At 39.6% G+C, this 26,143-nt stretch overlaps 1 protein-coding gene across 3 annotated transcripts in view; it reads right to left on the bottom strand.

Annotated features, from left to right (window-relative positions):
- NFIB (nuclear factor I B) overlaps positions 1-16,451 on the bottom strand; it is a 284,093-nt gene extending 267,642 nt beyond the window's left edge. For all 3 annotated transcript variants that reach the window (XM_059833888.1, XM_059833885.1, XM_059833884.1), the window contains exon 1: positions 16,356-16,451. In XM_059833888.1, the coding sequence (XP_059689871.1) occupies positions 16,356-16,451 (96 nt within the window). The remainder of the gene's footprint in view (positions 1-16,355) is intronic.
- Between the last annotated feature and the right edge of the window lie 9,692 nt (positions 16,452-26,143).

The raw sequence follows: 26,143 nt of genomic DNA on the forward strand, positions 1-26,143 counted from the left end.
TTTTCCTATTGAGATGCCCACATGATTTTGTGTTTTTCATGAACTTAATTATTCTTCTAAGACATTTCAAAGAAGCTGAGACACGAAGCCTATGTCTTAGCACTTTCCTCCAGCCTGGATCAGTGATAATAAAACGGAAAAAAACTTCAAAGTTGTTCAGGATGTCCTCTTGACAAAACTTACTGCACATTAGATCTTGTTCTGCTTTATTTGGGACTTTGTGTGAGTATTCACCACCTGTTCTTCATCGTTTAGTTATCCATAAAATGCCTCTAGCATATTTGTTCCCTTAGCTGTTAATCTTTATTCCCTAAAGCTCTGGTTTAAATTGGCCTTGTATGTCTTTCCCTGACCTCTGAATAGTGTTGAATATTTTTAGAGTACATTAAATCCTAATTTTGTCTTACTGTGTCTTGGCCAGTGAAGCTCTGCTCCTAAAATTTCACTTAATATGAACCTTTTTTTATTTCAATGCATCTTACCACCAAGGGACCAATTGTGTCAGATGAGATTCACAGACAAAAAAAAAAAAAGAAACTCTGTAAAATTAAGTGCCATTTAAAAAAACAAGGTATGCAAAATGGTATCTTTTTATTTATATTCTAAACACTTACTGGTAATTTCATAGCATTAAGGAAAAACCTCTTATTTTTCATGACTCCTGATGACTTGTGCATGAGTTGGAAATGGAGAGCATACCGCCTTGCCTTTAAAACATGTGCTGCTACTCACCTGGTTGTTAGTTCAAGTTTCAGATTAATTAGAGAAGTTCCTGAATCACTCCTGAAAAATATTCTTCCCTACAGGAAGGCTTTCATTCCCTGTTTGGTAAAGGCAAACTGGCTTGTAGGCAGTTCAAAGTGTTGTACTGTATTAAGGTCTCAAATTTCTTGCAAAACTGAATTCCTGAAGTCTGTTGTGGAACACACTAATACAGTTTTAAAGTACTCTTTCTCACATATACCTCAACTCTGTACAACATGGGGCATTGTAAGAACATGTAACGCAGTTAGACAGTGAAACAGCTGCAGTCAGACACAGGACGTGACTAAAAAGCATCATTTAGATTTATAGATATGTAGAAATATGGCTATTCATGATTCTTTAATAAAAGTAATGCAGACAAAGACTACCTTGTTCCCTTACCCAAACATTCCTAAAGACAAAATAATTTACTTTCTATAAAAATGTTCCTTAGTGCAGTGCCCATATAAATTACTCAGCAGACAGCTCAGTAAGTCCATTTCTTCAGAATATATTAATAAACAGAAGAAAAACGACATTAATCTAAAGAGACTCAGAGATTTCTGAGGACATTTTACCAGTTACCATGCAATATATTTTCAGAGAGCCAACAAAAATGATATGAAATGACACCTAAAATTATGGTAGCTCGACAGAGCAAAAGGACAACTCCTTAACCAGTTAAACTGCAGGCGAGACAACGCCTATGCAGCTAGCCTGCCTTCAGATGTCTGCTAAAGAGAGAAATCCCTCCCTAAACTCCACTGATCAAGTAGCTATGAGCTACACAGGGAGCTCATGGCCACTTGCTCAGATGTGGACATCTACACCATAAGAAGCTCTTTCCACCAGATAAATCCCTCCCTGTGTGGGTGTGATTTATTGCTGTGAATAAAAGCAAAGCTTTGACACAGCTTCGTGTCTGGCTTGTCTCCAAGAAAAATCATCAGGTAGGAGCTGAGGTGATTACTGTTATCAGATTATCACCATGGGATTCACCTGGCACATTGATTTATAGGCATGGATTATTCTCTATTGTATCTTGAAAATAAAATGAGCAAACCTGAGAGCTCCTGGAAAGTAAAGTAATAAATACTATCCCTTTCTCAGAATGTTCCTTCCCCTCAGTTGTTTCAAACAAGATTTATTAATTGTTTCAAGCAATTGCTATATTAAACTTACATTTGGAGAGAGCCAAGCCCATTAATGTTCAAAAAAGGACTGAATATACCAGTGTGTTAAGCGCAGTGAATTAAGTCCTAGTTCAAAACACTGTGTATTAGGATACATTAAATCCAGCTTCATTCCAACAGTCCCTTGGAGTAAAGCAACAAAATGTACTTAATTGCCAAAAAGAGCACACACATCGAAACCATTACTGCATCAAAACTGAGGACACAACTTCCAGGTGAGGAGCATTAACTTCCTAAAATGCTTTTAAAAAGTTGTTTGTGGTTGTCTGACTGCATTTCTTAGTGCTATGTATACACTATTCTTAGACACTAGGACAGGAAGAATTCAGCTTCTTAAAATATGTGCTATGCATTCACAAACATTTTCAGATCTGACTGTGACCAGCTGAGACATTTTTAAAGGTGAGGACTTTGTTCAACTTAATACTGTAAATACTTATAATCTAAACATTAACTTAATGAAAAAAGATTTCACACATTTCTCATCCAAGCATGGATTTGAGCTGGCTGGGAATTCTTGCTGAAGCAGTATTTTTTTCCAAAAGACCAATTAATCAAAACTTTCAGTAGAAAATTAACAGCTTAAACAAAACATTAATCAGAAATTGAGGCAGAATATAATTTTTCACAAAATGATAAAAGGGGAGAAGGAGGAGGGGAAATAAGCAGCAGCAGCAGCAGCTTGATGGCTAGAGTAACATCAGTGTGGGAAACCCAATTTCCAGCCTTTATTCTCCTTCACTTAGATAAAAGGTGTATCTCCTAGATTTCATTTTTTGCTCCAGTTGGTAAACAACTTGGAGTGAGTTTCTGATCCTGCTTAAAACTCTTGCACATATGCAGAAAAAAAAAATACTGAATTCACAGACTGTTTGTCTCTTTCAGGTATGGGAAATGGCAGAGCAGGGAATTAAATCTTTGTCATATGTCTTCCTGGCTATGATCCTAACATACAAGTTACTGTCCACCCATCTGTGAGCTGTCTCCTCTCTGCCTCTCTGCTCTTTCCTCCTCTCCCTTTCCAGTCCTAAGGAGTAAATAAACAAAAATGGAAAAATGTTGGTTTTTCACTGATGTAAAGTAGAAAATATTTGAATCTTGGGAAATTTTTATAGGAAAACCCATTTACAATCCACAACCTGTGCAAAAATGCTTGCAAAATCTATATAACACTTTTTGTAAAGTAAGCATTTTGCAATTGTTAACCACTATATTTTCCAGTGGTGTCCTGTCTGCTCAGCACAGCCAAAACCAAAGATAGGGATATAGGTCTGATAAGATCGCCACCTTGGAGTGCTTTTGGAGCTTTCCCTTTTTGAAAAAATGACCTTTCTACTCAGTGTAAGGGTTGGTGTAAGGGGTCCAGTGCTTCTTACTGTGCCATTTCAGCCACAGAACGTTGACATTAAAGTTTGCCTAAATCAAATTTCCTATCTTGTTATTTTTGGGGTACTTGAGGAACTCAGAGCTACTGTGCCTCTCCTTGCTCAGCTGCTTTATATATATTTTTTTGGTTAGGTGGGGAAGCTTTCATAATTGCTGTTCTGTGTACATTTATTAGCGGTTAAGGGAAGACGTTTTATGACATTTTTCCTGCCTGGCAGGAGGATTCAGCACAAAGTAGGACTACTAATGAATTTAGATTCAGCAATAGTGCCCAGATTTCTTGGCTAGAAGGCATGTTCTTGTGCTTCAGCCATGCAGCGTATCTATTCCACACACTGCAATACTGGGCAGAGGGATACACTCCCTATCAGTTAGTCTAAGATACATTAGTATGAGAGATAGAGCTCATCATATGATAAATTAACCTGCTTCTTATACAGAGACAGCTTGATTATGTTTAATGCCTTTTACACTACGTTACCATGCAGATTGTAGATATTCTTATAATGACTACTTAGGGCAGTATTTTATAGGTGTACTTAAAACTCTGAATTCCTATCCTGTTTTTTCTGATGACAGAATTTTATTTTTTCTTTTCAAAGCGCTTAGGAGATGCACCTAAGAATTCCTTCCCTGAAATGACAGTCTCTTATCATTCTTCCTGTTGAAAAGGGTATTTCCTTGAATATTTGCCCCCATCACTAAAGTACCTTGAAAATCAGTATGTTTGGGTTGTGTGCAGGAACAGGAAGATTGTCAAACACAAGCCCTACTGCTATATGACATTATTAAACATACTTATCCTTTCTTTATTCAGTTATGTTTTTGGGAAATATTTATGTATTGAATTTCACCAGACATCATCCAATTTCTCTAATATCATAGATCATCATGCAAAGGAATATGCATTTAAAGTTAAATGGTAACAATACCAAGATAGCCTTCGTGTGAAAAGGAAAAAAGAGGTCTCCAGCCACTAAATGTCTGAGCATCCTGCAGTACTTACAAACACATCCAGAAATGATTGGGTAGACTGACATGTTGGATTTCTCACAAGGCATTGTTTGGAAGGCAAAATTAACCTGCAGCAGTGCACGCTGTTTAAGCTTGAGAAGCAGCAGCCTTGAGAAAATGAAAATGTGTTCAGAATGTAGCCTGAACTAGACCTTACTAAACTCATTTTCTTGCTTTTCTTAAAATAGTTACATCACACTGAAGGTTGTTCTGTTTCGATGCTATCTCACGGCCTGACACCTGAGAAGGCTAAAAGATCTCTCAAGCTGTCAGGCTGCTGTTGCTGACCTCACATTTTTATCTCACAGAACACATCTATGCAGAAGTTCAGATCATTGACAGAAGCACAAAGTCTTTTCAGCCTCTACTATAAAAACACTGAAAAGCCTCACAGGCTGCTTTGAGAAAGACCAGAACGATTTCCATCCTACCACCACAACGCAACATCTTTTGCCTGTTTTTCATCCTTCCCTCTTCACACACACAGTACGTATGCAAATGCATTTTCCCCTACGAGAGAGAAGTGTGGTAGTGTATTGATTGAAGTTTTTCAATACCTGATGACATACAAGGACTCAAACGAAACAGAAGTTCAAGAGTCCAGACAGAGACAAGATTGATTTAGATTTTGGATGATGTCTCTAAATGAATAGATGCCATAATTACTACGTCCTATAAGAACATGCAATGCAATGCAACACTGCCCCACTATATAACATCCCTACACTCTTCCAAATTAGACCTGCTACTACACACAGTAAAATCAGTTTTACTTTAATTTCAGTGACTAACAAGGCATTATTTTGAAATTGCATTGTCTAACCAAGAAGTCTTTGGTGCTACTGAAGAAATTGTATACCATAGTAATATTCACTACAGCACTGTATTGCATTAATAAATAGTAATTATTAGCATACAGGGAAGTCTTGACAAAATTTGTAGGCTAAGGTATACCTGGTAAATATTTTCCTAATCTGATATTTAAAATAGCCATACAATCTGCTCCCAAAGCTTTGAGTGAGCAGAGTGATGTAGGGAAGAGAGGTGTTGCATATCTGGATCATAGCTTTAAAATAGAGAGCACCTTAAGGCGGTATTTGTTACATAGTCTAAAGCGTAGATAGTCAACCTTCTTTTTTTTTAAAGAAAGCATGCAGATAACCTAGAAATACCGTAATTATTAAGAAATCAGCTATACCAAATGCTAAAACACTAAGGGTCAATGACATTTTAGACCACAGCATATATCTTCAAAGGTAATTTTTTTCTACCTGACTAGTTTAATTTTGTTAGCAATATCATGGACATATTCATACAACATCCAGTTTTCTTTCATGCAGTCATATGAATATGACATATTCATACAACATCCATCAAATAAAGCTAATCTGGAAAAAAATCATTGTGGTGTCTCTACTGTGTAATGTATTATTCACCCTATCCTTTACAGATTAAGCTCTTTGGCATTAGAGGAGAAATCATCTGCTACATACTGGCATCAAGCAAAAGCAGATTCATAAACTCTGCCCTTAATCTCTCTTTCAGTTTTCTTCCAATTAGAAACAATCTTTTGCGGATACTCTAATTAATAGTTACATGTTAAAATATTAGGCATTATAACAGAAATAATCTGTTGTATTCTTCCATAAAGCAAAACTAGGTTTGTAAGCCCTTGTCCTTAATCTTTCTTCCAATTTTCTTCCATTTAAAAACAATCTTTCCCCAATACTCTAATTAATGCAAATGATATTCATGATTAGTTAGTATTATGCTAATCTGAGCCCCAAATTTACCTAAATCTACATGGTGTTGTCTGAGTACCAGATTGCTTTGGGTTTCTAAGTAAAATTACATTAGCCTGCCAGCTGTACAAAACGCCATGATAGAGTAGAAATCCAAGCAAATCATCAAGATTACATTAGTTTTGTTTCTTAATGAACAACTGTTTGCATTAGGGATTACAGACAAATTATGGTTTTCCTCTCTGTACCCAGGCAGCCAGGCATCTGTTGAGAAGTTTCATTTTTTTTCCTGACTATCCCTAAATAGATTGAGGAGAGCTAAGGCAGAGAGATGGGTCTAATAGTTCACATAACTGAATTTTTTCCGTTACAAAGCAATCACCAACCTGGGGCCCACCACTAACTTCGAATTTCTCTCTTCCACTGCTGCCTGGAATGTGGGAGAGACCTGAGTGGTGTTTTTAGAGAGGTATCAATCACCCAGCTTCTCCTCTCCTCCTACAGAAGGAGATTACATACCTTAGAGCCATACCTGCTTGCCGTTACACTTCAAGCCAATTTACAAAACCGTGCTGTTGCAATTCTCGCTGCTCTGATATAAACACTGTGCCACCAAAAAGCATTGTGTGTGGAAAACAGAGCATGGGGCTTACGCTTCATGGTCTGTGTTAACAGCGCAGGCAGGGAAACAGAGCTATGCAAAGCTGGGTGATAATGAACATGGTAGCACCAAGACTGCTAATCTTTAAAGTGTAACAACGAAGCACAGTTTTGTGTATGTACGCAATTTAGCAGCCTGTTCAAATTTGTCCCTGTTTCGTGTCAAACTGCTGTAACGTGCTTGTTATGATGTTCTGCTTGATTTAATTATGCTCCTAGTGTACAGGTTTACTCATTCTTCTGTGCACTAATCTCATCTCCAGAACTCACACTGTGACAGCTCATTACTGTTGGCAAAAATGTAGGACGCTGATAGGAAAAGAAAGGCTCTGATACATTCATCTTTGTGTATCGAGACCTCCTGATTACAAGATTCAAGTAATGAGTTAATTGTGGATCAATCTATAGAGGACAGGACGGTAAAGGGCAGGTAAATCACCATCCGTGTCTTGAATGACAACACCAAGGAGCAGCAAAATAATTCTGGACAATTTCTTCCCTTGTGTCAAAACCTGTGCAAATATTACAACTCTGTCTTGGCCTACACAGAGCATCAGATATATTACAAACGTGCACTGAAGGGCACTGCCACTGTTGTGGAATTTATTAAGAAACCCTACCTGAATATCCTCCAGAAGACAACGTCCCTTTCACTTCCTTCAAATGGTCAGTTTAAATAGTTTTAATTAATTTTAGCAACCACATATGAAGTAAAAAAAAAAAACAAAAAACTGACAGATATCTTTTCTATTTATAGGCAATAATGCATATTCCAGATTTTATTCTGTACTCTTTCAAGTTTCTTATTGCAAACTACTGCAGAAAAAGATCACTCTGTATCTGATTCTATATGCTGAAAAAATTAAACAAATCTAAGAATACCTGCATATCAAGTCTACAACAAATGTTACTCAGGCTATCATGTTAAAAAAACTCATTTGAGAGGTTAAGGAAATGTCTAAGTGACTTCCAAAATGCTTTGGAAAAATTATTTATTAGGATACCTTTGTCTGAAACAGGTGAGCTGCAGTTCTGTCTTCACTGGGTCTTATTAAATGCAGCAGTTTAAATCGGAGCAAGATGAAATCAGGCCTTCTACTTGAAAAGCTGCGTAAGAGCTAATACAGATGAGTGTTCTCCTCTCCATGCTTGTCACTTTTGAAACTTCTATATGGACATTATTTTGCTGTTGACATTATATACAGAAAATTAAAATAATCACTAAAATTACTCAAGGAGGGGACATTCTTCACATTAGATACCAGGAAACTTCTAATTACACATCAGTATCATTTGAGATACAGAGATTTACAAATACCATATCACAAATACCAGACATTTTACCATGTAAATGAAATTATTCACTCCAAGAATAAATAATATGTTTCAGAGTTTAAAAGACATTGATAAGGCAATCAGATGGACTGAAAATCTAAATGGTTATATGTTGCTCAGGGTAGACATTCTGTCAGTTAATGATACATCAGTTTGCTTATTGATTTGTGAATGAACACTAACAATTAATTACATTCTGCTCTAGCACTTCTCAGTGAGATACCTTGAGATAATTCTAGTAGCACAATGGAAAAACACATCTGGATAAAGTGATCTGAAGATCACTGTAATACATTAACTTTGGGTAAGAGTTTTTAGCAATTCAAAACTGACGTATCATTGCTATTAACATATTTACTTTCTTCTAACGTAAGGTTTTGCACCAACTATTTGGGCAGCAGTGTTAAACATAATGTAATTTACCTGAGCAAGAATAAAAGAACTTCTCCTCCTTTCTCTCACTAACAAATACTCCTTATCTAAGGCGGTCTCAGGTGTAGATGAAACTCATAATGATTTCCCCTCTGGAATCATTTCCAGGTTCATAACTAGTTTGGCTGAAAAGAACAGATTTTTATAACAAGTCACAACATGAAATTGGAGTCAGACCCATCACTAAGTGAAGAGCACATTGGTGTCATGGTGCTGCGGTTGGAATCAACTAAAATGGCTACTGAAGACTAATAATAACACAAATGAAGCAAATGGCTGACTGAGTTCTGATTGTGCCTCATGAGTCCTCACCTGCCACTAAAACTTCCTAATTATCAGTACCAAGAACAGAATATTCAGAGGATTTAGGACCCCTGTAGAGCTGGCATTCAAGCCCAGGTGTAAAGTGGAAGCCAGTGCTGCTGCAGCTGCATCTACCATGGGTGCTGGGTGGATAGATGTCAGCCTTTAGATCAGATGCATTTAATACCTTCTTCTAATGTTGGGCCCATGAAAATGCACTCAAAAATAAATTTGATTGGCAGACTAAATAACCCCACAATACGTTTATGAAGACTTATGTAGGCTGTATTCTTTCTTAGTGTGACAGAGCCCTAGACTGATAAGATTCTCCCTAAAGCCAGGGAGAAGACTGTTCTGTGAGAGCCATGGCTGATGAAATAAGAAACCACAGCGGTATTGTGGGCAGCAGACAAAAAAACAAACAACCAACCAACCAGCCAGACACCACCACCATCCCCCCCCCCCCGTATCCTCAAAGATGCAATAGAGAAGTCCTTGATTTGCAAACACATGTGCAGGAACAATATTGTGGCTGGGAAGCTGACGCAGTAAGCTCTGCTCAGGAAACATCAGTATGTCTGTAAAGATGCTCTGACAGATAAAAACCTCATCAGCCTTTCAGGGTGGTGCAATAAATCTCAGTGGATTCTGAAACCATGATAACTTTTACTTTGAGGTAGCACAGTGATGCCTTCGTATATGGAATCAGCACAGTTAGTTATTTTCAGTGAAAGACCCTTGTAGAAAATCCTGTTGTGGTTAACGAACAGGTAATTTTAAAGGTGTTATAAAAGCAGAGCTCCTTAAAACCTGAAAACGTGTTTAGAACAAACAAACATGAGTCTGCCAGAGTAAATGGAATATGACTAGTTAAATAGGACAGCTTGGCAGTGCCACAATATGAAGATGAAGCATTTCAAATGCTAAGCTAGTTTAGTTTAAAAGGCTGGTACAAAAGGATTCAGTTTGATCCTCTATTCATTTTTAAGGGGAAATATATCTGCTGTATTGTATGCACAATTCTCAAGACCAATAGGTTTTGGTAACAGCTTTCTTTTACAGATTGCTTGCCGTAAACGGAAGACCACACAAATTTATTGGATCAAATTTATTACATCGAAGAATTCAAAAGTCTTCATTATCTAGAAGAAATCAAAACCCTTATGTCAGATTTTCTTGAGCATTGGCAAAAGTTTACGTCTAGTCTAACCTCTCTGTGCACAGTCTTTCCTTGACTTACAAAGAATTCAGTTCACTTCCATTGGAAGGTAATAATCTTTGAGATACCCTGAGAAGCGACTCATCATTTAAAAGGATGCTACACAGAAAATCTCCCTCATCAGTATTTAATATCTTTGAGAAATCGACATTTGACAGTGACAATTTGTGATTTGACGTTTGACATTGAACCTCTGGCTAACAAAATAGATCCGTTATTGCATATGCATGCTAGTGCAAGGACAGAAGAATTTAAGCGTTTACATGTCATTGCAAGGTACAAGATCTGTTAAAATATTTGATTGCATGTTTTTGTTTAGAATTCTGAATAGCTGTAGTAAAATTTTTAAGTCAGTTAATGGTATTGTATAACTGCACAGAGTGGGAAATTTGTTACTAGCAGTTGATAAAGAAGACAAAAGTTACTTCCTAATCATACTGTGTTTACAGGTTTGAAAGAGCTGATTTTATTTGTTCTCAATGCAGTTTTTACTTCTTTAAACTGTCTTTGTCACAATGCTATAATTTGAGACACACTACGTCAATTGTAGCTAATATCTAACCACCTCTTACTTCTAGCATGTACTAATGGAGTGACTTCCTCAGCTTTTTTTTCACTAGTAACTTCTATTTCTAATTTAAATTGCAAAAAGAAATTGCAGAAACCTTCACCTGTCTGTCTTTATTTTAGGTTCTTCATATCTTACACTAGGAGCCTGACAATATATCTTAAAGAGTAAACATGTTTCCAGTTTTGATAAAATTTTCAATTTATCAGTATCAAAGTGTAGAAAACTCAGCTTTATTTCTTTAGAACTTTGCCTCCACAATCATCAAATAATATCAGAGACCAATTATCATAAATTCCAGCTAGAAAACTGTATTTTTTGCATAGCGAAAAAAATTTTGCCACAAAGAAAATAGGTATCTGGAAAAAAACAGGAAAGTGAAAGAACAGACTGATAGCTTCAGAACAGAGAAAGCAACTTTATTATGAGTTGCGTAAGATTTCTGTAGGTCCTACAGAAGGTTCAACTACAGCAAGGTGCCATAGCTTGCTTAGTACATGCATTTCCTCAATCATAACAGATATTCAGATAACTTACAAAGGAAAACTGTTATTAAACAGGTACATGAAACACCAATGTTAATTACATCTTGAATACTACAGTTGTATAAATTACCGACACATTATATAAAGTACAACTGCAATTTACATGCTGTAGAGGCATGCTTTAGAATTAAATAGTCACTTTCTCCTGATTTCAGTGAACTTTGGATCATGCCTTGATCCTACACAGTGCACACATATTTAGACATGCAGTCACATGCACACGTACACACAAACATATGTTTACAATATTGTTGATGTACGGCTTTCTTCGTAAGAAAACTGTTAACATTGACAGAATGAGCAGACAAAAAGAGACATTATCAGACTCCCAGTGTGGAGCTCTTGCTGGATACAAGTATGAAGCACAAGTAGCAAAAGTTTCACTCAGAAGGTGCTGCAATGGCTAAATGCCTCTCAGCAGCTAATTTCTAACTGGAAATACATAGCTAACACACAAGAGACTGAAAGGGAAAAGACACAGAGGAATTAGAAAAATATGTGCTTGTGAATAAGCACAAATATCTTTTTCTTGGTTAAAAGGACACATTTTTTTAAAAATCGGCAATGAAGATGTATTGAACATGAACAACAAACAGCACCTTCATTCTCTACTAGCATATATTGTTAGCATTTAAATTCCCTGCTACTTCTAGGTTTTTCCTTGATGAAGGATGATTATTTCCCTGTTCCATAATAAAAAAACATTAAACATTAGAAACGAATGTGCATTCAAGTTTTACAGTTCTCCAGACAGATCCTTCTGATTTTAAACAATCTAATTCTGAGACATACTATATATACATAGTACCTGAGCCAGATATTTATTATAGACTGAAATGTAACTCTTCTGAACAAAATCTAAAAAAGAAATAGTGTCTCATAAGCATATACAGCATGTCTTTAAAAAGACATCTTTTGGCTAATCATTCAGAATAACCATTACATAGTTAATAAAGGATTTTGTATTAAGTTATGTACACTGTTTGCATTTTGGTGTAAGTAAGGAAAACTGAACAACAGCTTATAAATACAATCTTGAGCTAACCCTTCCTTTTACCCACTCCTTCCCCTGAAATTTGCAGAATTAAGATATTGTGTTCTAGGTTCATGAATAAGCACAGCATGTTCAATATGTCCACAGTTATACTGACATTTGTTTCTAAATCATTTAATTAAAAGTCATTATTGGGAACAAAGGATTCATTAACAATCTGTACATCTGAACAACTGATGGAGTTGTTGTGTTATGAATATCATTTTAATCCAAATTAGAAAACTGCACAGATGTGCTGCTGCAAAATATTGACATACAGCAACTCCCTTGGAATGCGATTAACATTTGTGTTAAACCAAAAAGTACATTAAAACCTGGCTTTACTAATAAATTTAGGATTGAATAATTCTTTTAATGCTGAAACATAGCATCTAAATTGTTATTAATTTTACCCCCATTTGGGATTATATGCCCTATTAATACAGCCTCAATACTATGTGAAATCTCTCTTTTAAAAAATATTTCTTTCTGAAAACAAAAATATAGAGTAGAATGAAAAGTGATAAACTTTTTATGGACAAACGTTTTGTTCCAAGATTTTGTTATGATGTTTTTAATCATAAGATCAAGCCATTAAGCAAAAGGAAATGTGCACTATTTGCAACAAATAAGAACTTCCTAGTTATCTCTGGATTGTTCTTAGCACCAACCTGTGATTTCAATACTTTTTCCCAACAGTTTTGAATACACAGACTATTTTTCATTTTCTAGCTCTATTGCACATGCATGTATATATGTGTACAAAAATAGGCTTCTGAGATTAGGAAGAAGAGATTTTTTAGAATATATATTTACACTCTATAGATTTGCATGCAAATGATCTGACAATCAGAAACATACATTCAGACTTTGGCACAGATTTACCAAAATAGCTTTCAATAGGTGCCTGAGATGTAAATATTTGGAAACCTTCCCCATAAGAAAAAAACAGCAGCCTAATAACAATGCCAAAAAGTTTTGTAAATAGCTACTTAGATTTGAATTTTTCAATCTGTAAAGTCAATCACAATACACCATATGACTGTAAACCCGAACTAGCCCTTTGCCATTAATGAAGAGACAGTAAATAGTATCTACGTTTTCTATGGGTATCATCCTCTCAATCACCCTCATCATCATTCCTACTCACCTTACAAATGGAGATTTTTCAATAAAAAAATTCTAGAGTATTTGTCAGCTGTACTGAGCCGTACTTGATACATAGATTCTGTCTCTTCACTGAATACGTTCTTTCTCTCACCACAAAGTTAAATGCAAAAATAATAAGATGATGCGCAACTAAGACGGTCACATTACAACTATCTAAAAGACTGAGATAACCAGTTAACAATTCTCCATATATTTACTGTTATTTAATATATTAAAAGTTTACTTTTGTTTGCACTTTCTTGCTTACTGCATGCTCAGTAAAACTTTTACCGTCTTGTGTCTTAGTAAAGTCGTCTGTATTCAAGAGAACACAGAGGGAGAGAGTGTGTAATTTCTGTTTGTTTGGTTTTTCCCTATCAAATGAATTTGTTATTTTTGTAGCTGAATAAAAGAATCTGAATGAAATAAACAGTAACATCGGAAACAACAGAGCAGTACTACAATACCATAAATGGATAACACAGACTTTACTTACTAAACTCTCATTCCACTTAATTTAAAGAGAAAGACAGAATGTTGTTTTCCAGAGGATAGTTTCAATGTAATTGTTTTTTTTTTTTTAATTTAAAATAAGTCATTATTTTAGGAATATGTAAATTAAATTTGATGTGGAACATCTGTGCTGCAAAATAATTATGAAGTAGATAGCTTACTATAATGAAACACCACCAAGTTTTGTAACAATGCCTGCCATAATAGTGTTTGTTAAAGAACTTTTTTATAACTATGAGTAACCATCTTAATACACTATTTCCTGTTCCCCACAAGGCATTTGCATTTCAATGTTTACAGTCATTCAGGAAAAGCAGAAGCAGAAAACTAAAGAGTCTGCCTTTCTTGTTTTTTCACTCAGAAGTCTTAAGATTTTACTTATACTGCATATTCCTGATAGGAATTTGCTATAAATAATTATACAAGAAGCTCTGTGGTTATATTTTGTACACTATGGCATTGAAGCATAAAGTATTTCTCCTTCTTTGAGAGAAAGCAATTCACATTGTACATGGGTTTACCTTAGATTCTACAACTGCAACTTTATAAATTAGAAATATGATGCAAAATAGAATGCACAGCTAAAATATAATGCTATTTTCACCCATACTTAACAGTCAAGCATTTCTAAACTCCCTTTATAAAGTGTGCATGAAATACACATTCATTACAGTGAACATTTACATTACCTGTATTTTACAGATTACAGTTTAGGATAAAATACTGCATGCAGTGAAAGTATTGATTTTCTTTTCCCTTTGGAAGCAATGCCAGCTTACTGAAAGCTATCCTTAGAGAAACTTTTATTAAACTTAAGACATGCTCCTTGGAAAAAAAAAAAGCCTTTGTACATGCAATATTAAGGAAATCTGCTACGCAAACGTTTCATAGTGCCTGTCTAAACATCTGTCAGACAGCTCTTTTCAATAATGTAGGCACTTACAATAAAAAAGTCTGATTAAAGATCTAAACATGAATCTAAACATAATAGTATATAGTATAACACCCAGCAAAAAAGTAGGTTTACGAAACAGCTTTTTATCATTTACTTTCCTCCTCTGTTCTTTTTAAAGTAACATGAATGTTCATATCACAGCAGTTCAACAAGTAGCAAAGACAGAAAAAGTATCCTTCCCTGTATCCAAAAAGTACAGAAACAATCACAAATTCCAAACATAATTTAAATTAAATACTCCCTTCAGGCATGATACCCTCACTGAAGGCACGTATCAACATCCACCTTTGGAAAGATAATAAAGTCCTTGCAAAGCAGTGTAGGAAGGCAGTTATAATCAGAAAGCTGCCTTCTGTCCAGGCACTGGGACGTGCTATCCACTGGTGCTCCCCAGATCCACCGCCCAAGAATAAAGTGCCTATTGTCTCAGCACTGTACTAATTGTGAAAAAGCAGCCCATGCAGTAAGCATAATAATTATCCAGACAAACAAGCAAAGGCAATCAATGAAGGAATGAAAAGGGTAAAAATACGCGACCAGACAAAGCAACCCAAGAATGAAATTAATATTCATAATGAATGCTAGCCCGCAGAAGGTCCCTTTCATGGCATGGCTATTGCATACAAGAGACCATTGTCCACATGCAACAAAATCAGTATATGGAGAAAACTTCATGTAGCTCTGCTGAGGAGAAAAGTTTTTCATTCCCAGAACAAAAAAGGCTCCCGGCCCCACCGTTTTGATTAAATAAAGTTTTGGGCTTCTTTGCCCGGCAGCATTTAAAAAGTTGTCTCTCAGGGTCCACACTTCCCAGAGCTCTGTAAGGGTTTTTTTTTCCACCTTCCCGCTTTCATTTGCAGCTGTATAAATATGAACAAAAAACCCATGCTCATCCAAACAAAGAAAAAATGGACTGAATATGCATATTCTCATTAACTAAATTTAATTATGACAAGCGGCATATTAATCAGTAGTTGCTCCAGTTACTGCATTCATTGGAAGGAAGGAGGACTCCAAATTAAGGGGAAGCGTGGGGGACAATCGCATACTGATTGGGAGGCTGCTCACAACATGATACAATACACTTTCTAAATAATTATTCAGGGGAAACAGAATAAAGAGGCAGATTGCTCTATTTTTAAGACCAACTCAAGAACAATTAGCCAAGAGCATGATGACAAGGCTGCTTTTTTTTTTCCCCGCAACTGCTTCCACCTCCACATTCTCACACCAATTAGCTTGGCAAGCACTGCAAAATTTGCATTTTACAGGGTGGGGGGGGGGGAAGCAGAAGAGAGAGAGAGAGGAAGAAGAAAAATGAGTAAGAAAAATCCCATGCTATCCTTGCTGCTGTTTTAAAAAGAAGGCCCATGCCACTACAACAGCAGAGAAACCCTATCGCGCTGACTGTGATGTTGAGCTCGGCAGAGTCACTGAGCTGGAGCTGGAAAATTTGCACGCTCTGAACTTTGCAGCACGTGCATTGCAACAGTGAAGGAGGAGTTCAGAAAGGAAAAAAAAGCTTCCAGGAAGGGAAAAAAAAGAAGTTATTGCACCAACTTACCATCCACCAGGTCCTGGCTGACATGTCATAGCATAGCTGCCATTTTATGGAGCTGTCCGATGCTTTCCCTGCCATTATGCTGTCAGCAACCTTCATCAGATGCAGCTCAATGGAAGATAAGACACCTAATCAAGAAAACATCAGCAGTGGCTTGCTGGGCTACATGTAGGCCAATCCTTATCACACTGCATCATGGGAAAAGCTCCTTTATTAGCAAGAACTCCAACCTCACTGATATAAAGACAAGGATCAGGTTTTTTTTCCTTTTTTTTTTTTTTTTGTCTGAAGGGATTGGTGAAACTAGCCAGCGTTCTTTGTGTATCATGTGTACACCAGCTTAGTATCTCACAAGTGGGCGGCTAGCTGCATTGCTGGGCTATGCAGACTTAAGTTTATTTGCATTCTTCTCGGTTGTATATTGTTTGACATGGTTCGTGGTCAGCTCTGAGCATAAGAAAGGAGGGGAAAGAAACTGCTCTGAAGTAGTATCTCCCCCAACAATGACAGACCGGTTTCACCGACACGGTGGGGGCATGGTTCAGATGCCACGAGCGCACGTGCATGTGCACACGCACCTACACACTCGCGCGTGCACACGCGTGCATGCACAGGCGGGTGCCCCAGGGAACACACAGGTAGCGGCTGCAGCTGGATGCAGCGGGGTGTGCTGAAGGCTACAAACTGTTCTCGCACTGGACATATGGAAACAGTTTAACTCTTTGCAATCAGCCTTTAACAAAGAATAGGGAGGCCGGTAAGTCAGCACAAGGAGCGGGGAGGGGGTGCAGTTAGGATTTCAGTGCAACAATCTTTTCCTCTCTCCCTTCCCATGGATGCTCATGATCTCCTCTGCTCTGGATGATGTAGCTGGGCAGGGGGAGGCGAGTGGGAGGGGAACTATTTCAATCACTGCTCCCTCCTGCTCCACAGCTTTGGGTCATCTGCCTGTTGTACCTACCGCCAGCAGGGAGAGAAGGCATTCTTCCTGCAAGGTTTTCCATGCAAGGTGTGTTTTTCAAATGGAAAATTTGCAATTCCCTGAAGGAAGCGCTGGCTTAGAAGAACAAATAATTGACTTTATTTTAAGCTGTTTAAGATATTTAAGATTCTATATGTGCTTTAGCTACAAGTCCCTCTTTAGCAAAAAAACCCCTACATTTCAGAAATAGTCTTTTTAAAATTATCACATTAAATTAATAACTGTAAATAAGCAAGTATTTCACACACTTAGCATCTCTCTACTGATTGTGTTTTCAGTTTACGATCTTCCACATTTTCCTCTGTATTTTATACTTGAAAAGGCTTTGCAATTGACAGGCTTCTTACACCTATTTGCCAAGAGCCATGAGTAAGAATCCAGGACCACTGGCATATGAGGGATGAGGGTACCACGCTTTGGCACACACAGCCCCACCAGGGCTCCTCATTGCTGCATCTCTTCTTTCCTGTGCATGCGTTTGCCTCTTTTTCCACTCTCTCCAGTCTTTTTCCCTTCTGTGAAGATCACCTCCAGAGTTAATCACTCGCACAGCTGAGAGCCCACAATAGCTACTGCCACAGCAGTGCAGTGCTCCCACTGATGAATGGGGGTACCCATGCATGCTGTGGAATGGGCAGTAGGTTTGTCTGGCGTGGACCTAGCCCCTTCAGCTAACTGTCAGAGCTGGCATCTATGACCCATTTAATTAGGTCCTGAAACAGTGACAGCACCTAAAGAAATGAGCAAGTCCAGGGCTCTGGCAACGGAACAGCTCTGTAGCAATACCAGGTGCATCAAAAGATTAGAACTGTTTTCCCTTCTCCATGTGTGCCACTGAGGTCAGCTTGCTGCCTCAGTTTCTTGCTTTAAATACACTGATGAGGCCAGCATCAAAAAAGCCAGACATAGAATTAATGGCCTCTGGACATCCCACTCCCCTAAATGTATATAACCCTTTTTCTAGTAAGAGCTCTGTACAACAGATGAGGATGTTTCCTTTTCATTTCAGCTTGGTCACAATGATAAATAGGAACATGAAAAATTTTTGAATTATTGGAAGATCTGCCTATGGTCAGGTGCTGTGGGATGGCTCAGCACACTTACAGTGCACAGGAGGTGTTAACTTACTCTGGTTCAGTCCCTACATCCTGGTCAAACAGCCTGGCTTTGTGATAAACATTATAAGGTGTGGAGAGCACCAGCAGAAGAGTTTTATCCAGTTGTCAGTAAGCAGTGTACAGTCAGATGTCCTAAATGGTCCCAGCCTGCATCTCTACGATGGCCTTCACTAACAGGCTCATCATCACAGTGGGACTGCACACAGCAACCAACTGCGGATGTGAGACAGACCTCAGACAAAAAGAAGGATGGCGCAGCTTGCTTTCACACATAACCCCTAAGCCCAGCTGACAAAGATAATTCCCAGTGCAAGGAAACCTGGGACTAATGTGAAGTTTCTGCAGTTTCCCACCCACTCAAGTCTGATGACAGTTGTCTGATGACAACTGCTTCAGCCACTAATCGGCCTTACTAGGGCAATTCACAAATCCCCAACAGCCCTGTGACGACTGGGAGTGGGATCCCACACTTCAGGTAATCATGAGCCAGTTCGCTGTGCTTAAAAGAGGATAAAAGTTTTATCACGCTATAGCTATCTGAGAGATCCCAGGCTGCTCTCAGCTGCCCAGCCCACAGCAGATCCAATCTTGCAGCATCCTCTTCTATCAAGCCCCCTGCGACCAGCAAGCTGCTCCATCCCAGAAGAACACAGCTCCTGAAGCTTCAGGAAGACTATGCATCTCCTGTAGGCACAAACACCACATGGATATCTGCTTTTTATGCAGCCAGGAAGGACAGAGTTAACGACGAGCCTCCCTTCTGTTGCTGAATGGGGATTTCTAGCACCCAGAAAAACAACGCCTGCAGCGCTGGTCAGTGTGTGCTTCCCATACACGTGCTGCTCCTATGCCTTCTCCTGCCTGGTGGGAGGTCTGCCTTTCCCTCAGCCATGTCTGTTTTGCAGATGGGATTTTTAAAATACTGTATTATGTAGGAAGAGATCTCATTTCCTATGCTGCTTGACGATACAGTCATACACAACACAGGGAGAAATATGTAATTGGACAAAATATTTCAGATTATCTTTTTTTCCTTTCAGGAAAAGACAAATTTATGAGGAAAGCATATGGTATTGCTTATTGCATAACAGTAATGCATTTCAAGGTTATTCAAACTTCCATTTTGGTAGAAGGGTGCGGTTTTTTTAACTGGAATAAGTTAAATTGTTCAAGTGAGTTGGATTTTTCAAGTGAATCTTTCAAGTGAATTTGAATGAAACATTTGCTCTGACCGACCCCAGTTTTTTTTGGCTAAGCATCTTTTTCCACAGTTTCAAAGGAACAAAAGAAGACATCAAAATACAACATTTGGTAGAACAAAAATCTGGTTCTTATTTAAGTGAAATAAGATGCAAGCAACTTCATCCATTTCTAGACACCTGTCTTCCTAACACATTAAGAAAATTATTGCCAGCTTGACTTTTCCCCAAGGGTTTCAGTTTTTGTAAGGTTTGTTTTCTCCAGGCTGGCTCAGCTTTTGACTCTACTCAAGGGGACATTCCCATTTCATATACAGGAGGGAGCTAATGAAGACCACCACTCATAATGAGCCCTCAGGAATCAATTAGTTTCTTTCCATAAGGTCCCAACACCTACTAACAGAGAGGCTCAAAGAACTCATAGTACGCTGCTCTGGAGGATACACCTTGCTGGTATGGAGAGACTCAAACCAGTACTGTAAGTAATTACAGACAAGAAGATCAATGTTCAGATTTTGGGATGATCTTGAAATCTTTTTTTTTTTTTTTAAATCTGCTACTAGAAGAGTCTTTGATTTTTTTCGGAAGGAAAAAAAACCCCATTGATTCTCAAAAACTCCTCTTATTATTGTAAGTCTAGAGCAGCATTTTTTTCACTAGCGGATAGAGACAGCCAAGTGTCCTGAGGCTATCCACAGTATGTAGCAACCCTTCCAGCCCATGGAAAGGCCAATTCCCTTTCCATGATAGTCAATAGGCCTGTGGGCAGACACAAATCACAGCTCGTATTTCCTAGAAAACTTTTTATTAACCAGTGGAGCCAAACCGCTGATATTAATAGCAGGCAGCTAACCACAGATCACGTTCACGTACTGCCTCCCGCAGTTCTCACACACATGCCTGTGCACGCTTGCACACACTTGTCGCTGCTGGGCGGAAGCTGGGAGACCAGCCCCAGCTGTTTACTCGGATGTGGGACGTTGCACTGATGCACCAGAGGCTTTTAGGTAGGTGTTTGGAAAGCCCCTCCAATGCTCCCTTGTTTCACCAGGTGCACGTACAGCCCTGCCTCAGCCCCTTCTGGGAATCCAAAAGGACTGCTGATCTCCGGACTCTAACAGCTCTTGGGAGACTTTCACATGTTGTCCCTCAGCATGTACTTTTCCTCTTTCCCCTGCTGTTTTCTGTCCATAGTTATTGGCACCTACAGAACCCATTCACATAAACTCACACAGAGAGGTCCTTTTTTGGCACCAGGATTTTTCATTTCTATTAAGGGAGCAGTATGTGGCTACAAAAGCCTGACAATCCATTGCTTTTAACTGAGTTATGTCCTCTGGAAAATATAAATTTGATGATTCCTTCATAATGTGGCAGTGGTGGGGAATAATTGCTATTAACTTTGCTTAGTCGTTCTATTTTTTCCCATTTGATGTTAGTAAAGAGACAAACAAGACTTATTTTTTAAAAAAATTAAAATAATCAAACCATGGCAGCATGTCCTGTTCAATATATTCATCAATGACCTGGATAAAGGGATAGAGTGTTCCCTCAGCAAGTCTGCTGATGACACAAAACTGGAGGAGTGGTGGACACAGCGGAAGGCTGTGCTGCCATTCAGTGTGACCTGGACAGGCTGGAGAGTTGGGTAGAGAGGAACCTTATGAAATTCAACAAAGGCAAGTGTAGGGTACTGCACCTGGGGAGGAATAACCCCATGCATCAGTACAGGTTAGGGGCTGACCTGCTGGAGAGCAGCTCTGTGGAAAGGGACCTGGGAGTCCTGGTGGACAACAGGGTGACCATGAGCCACCAATGTGCCCTTGTGGCCAAGAAGGCCAATGGCATCCTGGGGTGCATCAAGAAGAGTGTGGCGAGCAGGTCGAGGGAGGTTATCTTCCCCCTCTACTCTGCCCTGCTGAGGCTGCATCTGGAGCACTGTGTCCAGTTCTGGGCTCCCCAGTTCAAGAAGGACAGGGAGCTCCTGGAGAGGGTACAGCAAAGGACTACAAAGATGATTAGAAGACTGGAACATCTTTCTTATGAAGAAAGGCTGAGGGACTTGGGTCTTTTTAGTCTGGAGAAGAGAAGACTGAGGGGGGATCTTGTTAATGCTTCTCAATACTTAAGGGGTGGGTGCCAGGAGGATGGGGCCAGTCTTTTTTCAGTGGTGCCCAGTGACAGGACGAGAGCTAACAGGCACAAACTTGGTCATAGGAAGTTCCATCTAAACATGAGGAGGAATTTCTTTACTTTGAGGGTGGCAGACCACTGGAACAAGCTGCCCAGAGAGGTTGTGGAGTCTCCTTCTCTGCAGATATTCAAAACTCACCTGGACGCATTCCTGTGCATTCTGCTCTAAGTGAACCTGCTCTGGCAGTGGGGTTGGTCTAGATGATCTCCAGAGGTCCCTTCCAACCCCCATCATTCTGTGATTCTGTGATTTGCTTGAGAAACATCTTTGCTGACTGCCAGAGTGATGAAAGCCAGCATTCTTACCAAGTCCTTTACCAGGCATTTTATAACCAGACACTTCCACCTTAGCACTTTCTTCCCTGTGGGTAGACATACTTCCTCTCTTCTGGAGCTGCAGTGTGACCAAGTGGCAGGGTACCTCCAGGAATGTGGAGCACTCCATAGGTAAGTCACAAACAGTCCTGGGTAAGAGGAGCCACCAGCAGCAGCGGCGGCTTCACTGAAAGTAATAAAGAAGGCTGACGTGGAGGCTGACTGGTAGTGTCTTCCCAATATCCCTCCTTTTGCTCCCATCCTGAGTGCCCGTTAGTCTTCCAGACTGAGCACAGCACTTTTTGGGACAGGCAGAAAACAGAGGGTGGCAGGTGCCACCTGGGGGTGGACAAGCTGACTTCCAAAAGGCTGGAGACCCAGTTTCCAGGCTGATGATATTCAGGAAAGAAAGTAATGCTAAACTATTGTTTGCAAGTAACTTCTTGAAGTCATAAATGCTGAGTGCCGACTAGCAAAGCAGACACAGCAAAACAGTTAAGTGAAAACTACTGTTTTTAAAAGTACATGCCAGTGAAACTGAAAGGCAAATATGAAGGTTTAACTTGAAAAACTAGTAATGATATAAATGCAGTATGTCCACAGAACTGCTGCAGCTTGTGTATACACTTGTGTGCTATCATAACTTGCAACCTGGGCAGGAGATAGCCAGTGGTGGAGACATGCCCAAAACTGGAAGGTTCAATTGTACGTTCTAAACCAACCCCAGAAAATGCTTCATTTGCATTACTTCCATTGAAATAATTCATGCACAATAATGGAGCCAATGCACAATAAATTGAAATGCTAAAATTCTAGCATTCTGTTAAATCTTTTTTTAAAAAAAGGTTATGAAATGCAGTATATGACTTTCTAATTTCTAAAAAATTTCCTCAAAGTAAAACAATTATTCAAAGATGGAGGTGGAGTTACACTTGCGATTTTCAAGAAAAAAAATTGTTTGATATTTAAGAATAGTGTGTCTCACACAAGTGTTCTTTATTCACTAAGTGCCTGTTTCATGAGGAGGGTGGCCATCAGTGTTCAGTACAGGATAATAACTCCATCCATCTCATTTGTGGGTTGGATTTCATCCCCATGAGCCGCGCAAGAATCATAGAAATCTGAATTGTATCCCCTGAGATTCAGTGCTAAGAAGCCCAGTAATAAATGGAAGTCATTATGCTGCTTTTTCACAATCTCCTTAGAAGAAGGGATGAATTCTTTTCACCTTCTCTTTGAAGAGAGGGGCATACTGATAGGCTTCATCAAATACACTGCACTTTTGTAATTGGATGTGGAGTAAGCACTTTGCTTACAGCACATCTCCAGTTCAGGGCCTGCTGAACAAACTTATCCACCAGGATCAAACACCCTACTTGGTGCTCACTGCATGCTGGCATGAACAACAGTACAATGCAGAGGGCTCTAGGGAAGTCAGTGCCCTTCCCCCAGACTTCACTGCAAATCTGGCCAAAAGCAAAAAAAAGAGCAAAGAGGATTGATCCCCTTTCTAGGGCACCATAAGCAATAAAGGTTTGGCAGCCAAACACGGCCCTCAGCAGCAACTCCTTGCCATTTCGCTGCATAGCTGTCCCTTTTGCACAAGTGTCCCCAAAGACAGTGGTGTGACGCTGTGCCCTCACAGCCACGTCGAGTGTACCCGAGATGGGCAGGGGTGATGGGGATGCTGTTGCCCTTCAAAGCCAGCACCTGCCTCTGGGGCAAGCATGCCACCGGTCCTATTCAGAAACCATATATGCCATGGGTATATTTGTTCCCAGTTGACACAACTGCCACTGTTCTCTCAACTAGCTCTATATCATTTCTTGCACGGTTCACATTTTTTAATCAGTTCTTGACTTCTCCAGCATAACGCAGTTATCTAGGTATTGTCCACGTAGCCTCTTGGTATGGCAGACCATACCTGGGATGGGAAGAACGTGACGGGCAACTGGCTGAAGGACAGGGATGTTCCTGTTTGACTGAGCACCAGCTCCAGGCCCTGACAGCAAATGCTCAATGCTCCCAGGGCAGAAGGACTGGACATGGCATGTGCCTTTGTTTGAGTGCTGGGCAGGGACTGCGGAGGGCACAGCTGCAGCAGGGAATATGGTCTCCACCAGTTTTACTTGATGAAACAAAACTCAGAAAACAAAAGGCAGAGAAAGGGGAAGACACTGTTCCAGCTGGTTTCTTCCAATAATATTCTTCTTTAGTTTCTGTATTTCATTCCAATGTTTTTGCTGAAATAACATGAAACGGGTTTGTTACTAGTTAGACATGAGGCACAGATAATAAAGTCTACGTTTTGGGGGCATCACGTAACTGTGTTGCTGAGAATAACCTAGGGATATTGGTGTAGGTACTGGCTTATCTCTGAGTAAGATACTTATCGTCATTCCACCTGGCTGCTTGGGTAGTAATGGATAATGATTTCCCCACATAAGCACTTTCATGCTCTTTCACATTCGCCTGCATTTCACAGCCCCAAAAGCCTGTTTTCCTTGTAAAGAGAAAACTACAGAGGCAGGGGTTAAGCTGTATGTAGTGTTTGGCATTGTTGCATGGCTCCAATTGATCTCAACCAGTTATATTACATAAGAGAGGTGAGAAAAAGGGGAGAATAGGCCAGGGCTGGGAGAAAATCTCATATGTGAAAGATCTAGGCGCCCCATTTCCTGTTAACTCCCCAGGACTGATTAATGTTCTTGACAGCATCTTCCAGTAAAAGGGATGCTCCTTATCTTGTGTTGATAGTAACCAAAATCCCCTCCAGACACTAGGCAAGACTTCTGACTTCACTCAGCACCATGCTGAGCCAGGTTCAACACCACTCTGTGACAGATGCTAACGCACTACCCGGATGACCTCCTAGCTGCAGGAAGGCAGGAAGCACTGGAGGCTTTTAAAAAGTGCTCAGCATTATTCCCAGCACTGTGAGTCCTTACTGCTGCGGATGGTCACAGAGGTTGCACTATCCAGGAACTGAGCATACACCTTCCTCAGCATAAGGACGATTCCTCTTTGGTCGTCCAGTAAATCACCACTATTAGTCCTGTGCAGGAGATACAGGAGCAATCTCTCTCTATGAATTTTGCTTGTGATGTCTTAGCAGGTCTCTTTGTACCAGAGTGTCTGTCCAGTTGTTGGAAGGTTTCAACCTCTCTTCAATGGGGTGGGCACCAACACATTCCCTCCTGCTCAGTTTTGGTCAGCAGCTGGTAGGTTGGCACTGTCCTAACAGACGTGCTGATTTTAGACTGTTGTTCCTCAGGCTGGAGTCTGTGGTAGGCAAGCCAGGTGGGCAAGGGTCCCTGCAGACATATTTTGCCTGGAGTTTTGGTGCAGGACTAATTGCAGGATCATTGGACCTCAAACATGTCTCATGCCAGAGGGGAGGGCTGAGTTTTCCCAGCGCAAGCACTAGCTGGACTGAGTAGTTTTCAGTATCCCCTTGACTATAGACATGTGATTTAGGTAGCCATCCATATGTGCTGAATGTTAGCAATGCCTGGTACTATACTGTTGTGATTTGATACAAGTTTGGCCTGCTTGTTTTTTTTTCCTGTTCTTGTGTTTCTGTGTCTTCCTTTTGTCCAGTTTTATCAGATAAAGGTTAGCACACTGTGGGTAGAGCATGAAGTAATCCAACAAACTGACAAATCCTCTGCTGCCACATTAGATACCCCAATCCTGCAGGAAACAGCAAACATATGGTGAATTAGAAGTTCACGGGGAGCTCAGCAACCCAGCACTAGGAGAAGCTAGCCTCCTTTCTTTCAGTTCATCATCCTTCTGTGCCCCAGAGGAGCATACAACAGCAAGCTATGTGTAAATGGAAAGAAGTGTAACATTTAACTCAGTTCCCACCTGGGAAAATTAGTAGCTGTCTGAAAATAGCTCTGGGGTCTCAGCAGAGACTATTTTTTAAAGCTTTTTTTCTGAAAGGCCTTCCAATAATAATGTAGCTCAATTCATCTACAC

The sequence above is a fragment of the Gavia stellata genome, chromosome Z (genome assembly GCF_030936135.1).
Source record: "Gavia stellata isolate bGavSte3 chromosome Z, bGavSte3.hap2, whole genome shotgun sequence".
Taxonomy (NCBI): Eukaryota; Metazoa; Chordata; class Aves; order Gaviiformes; family Gaviidae; genus Gavia; species Gavia stellata.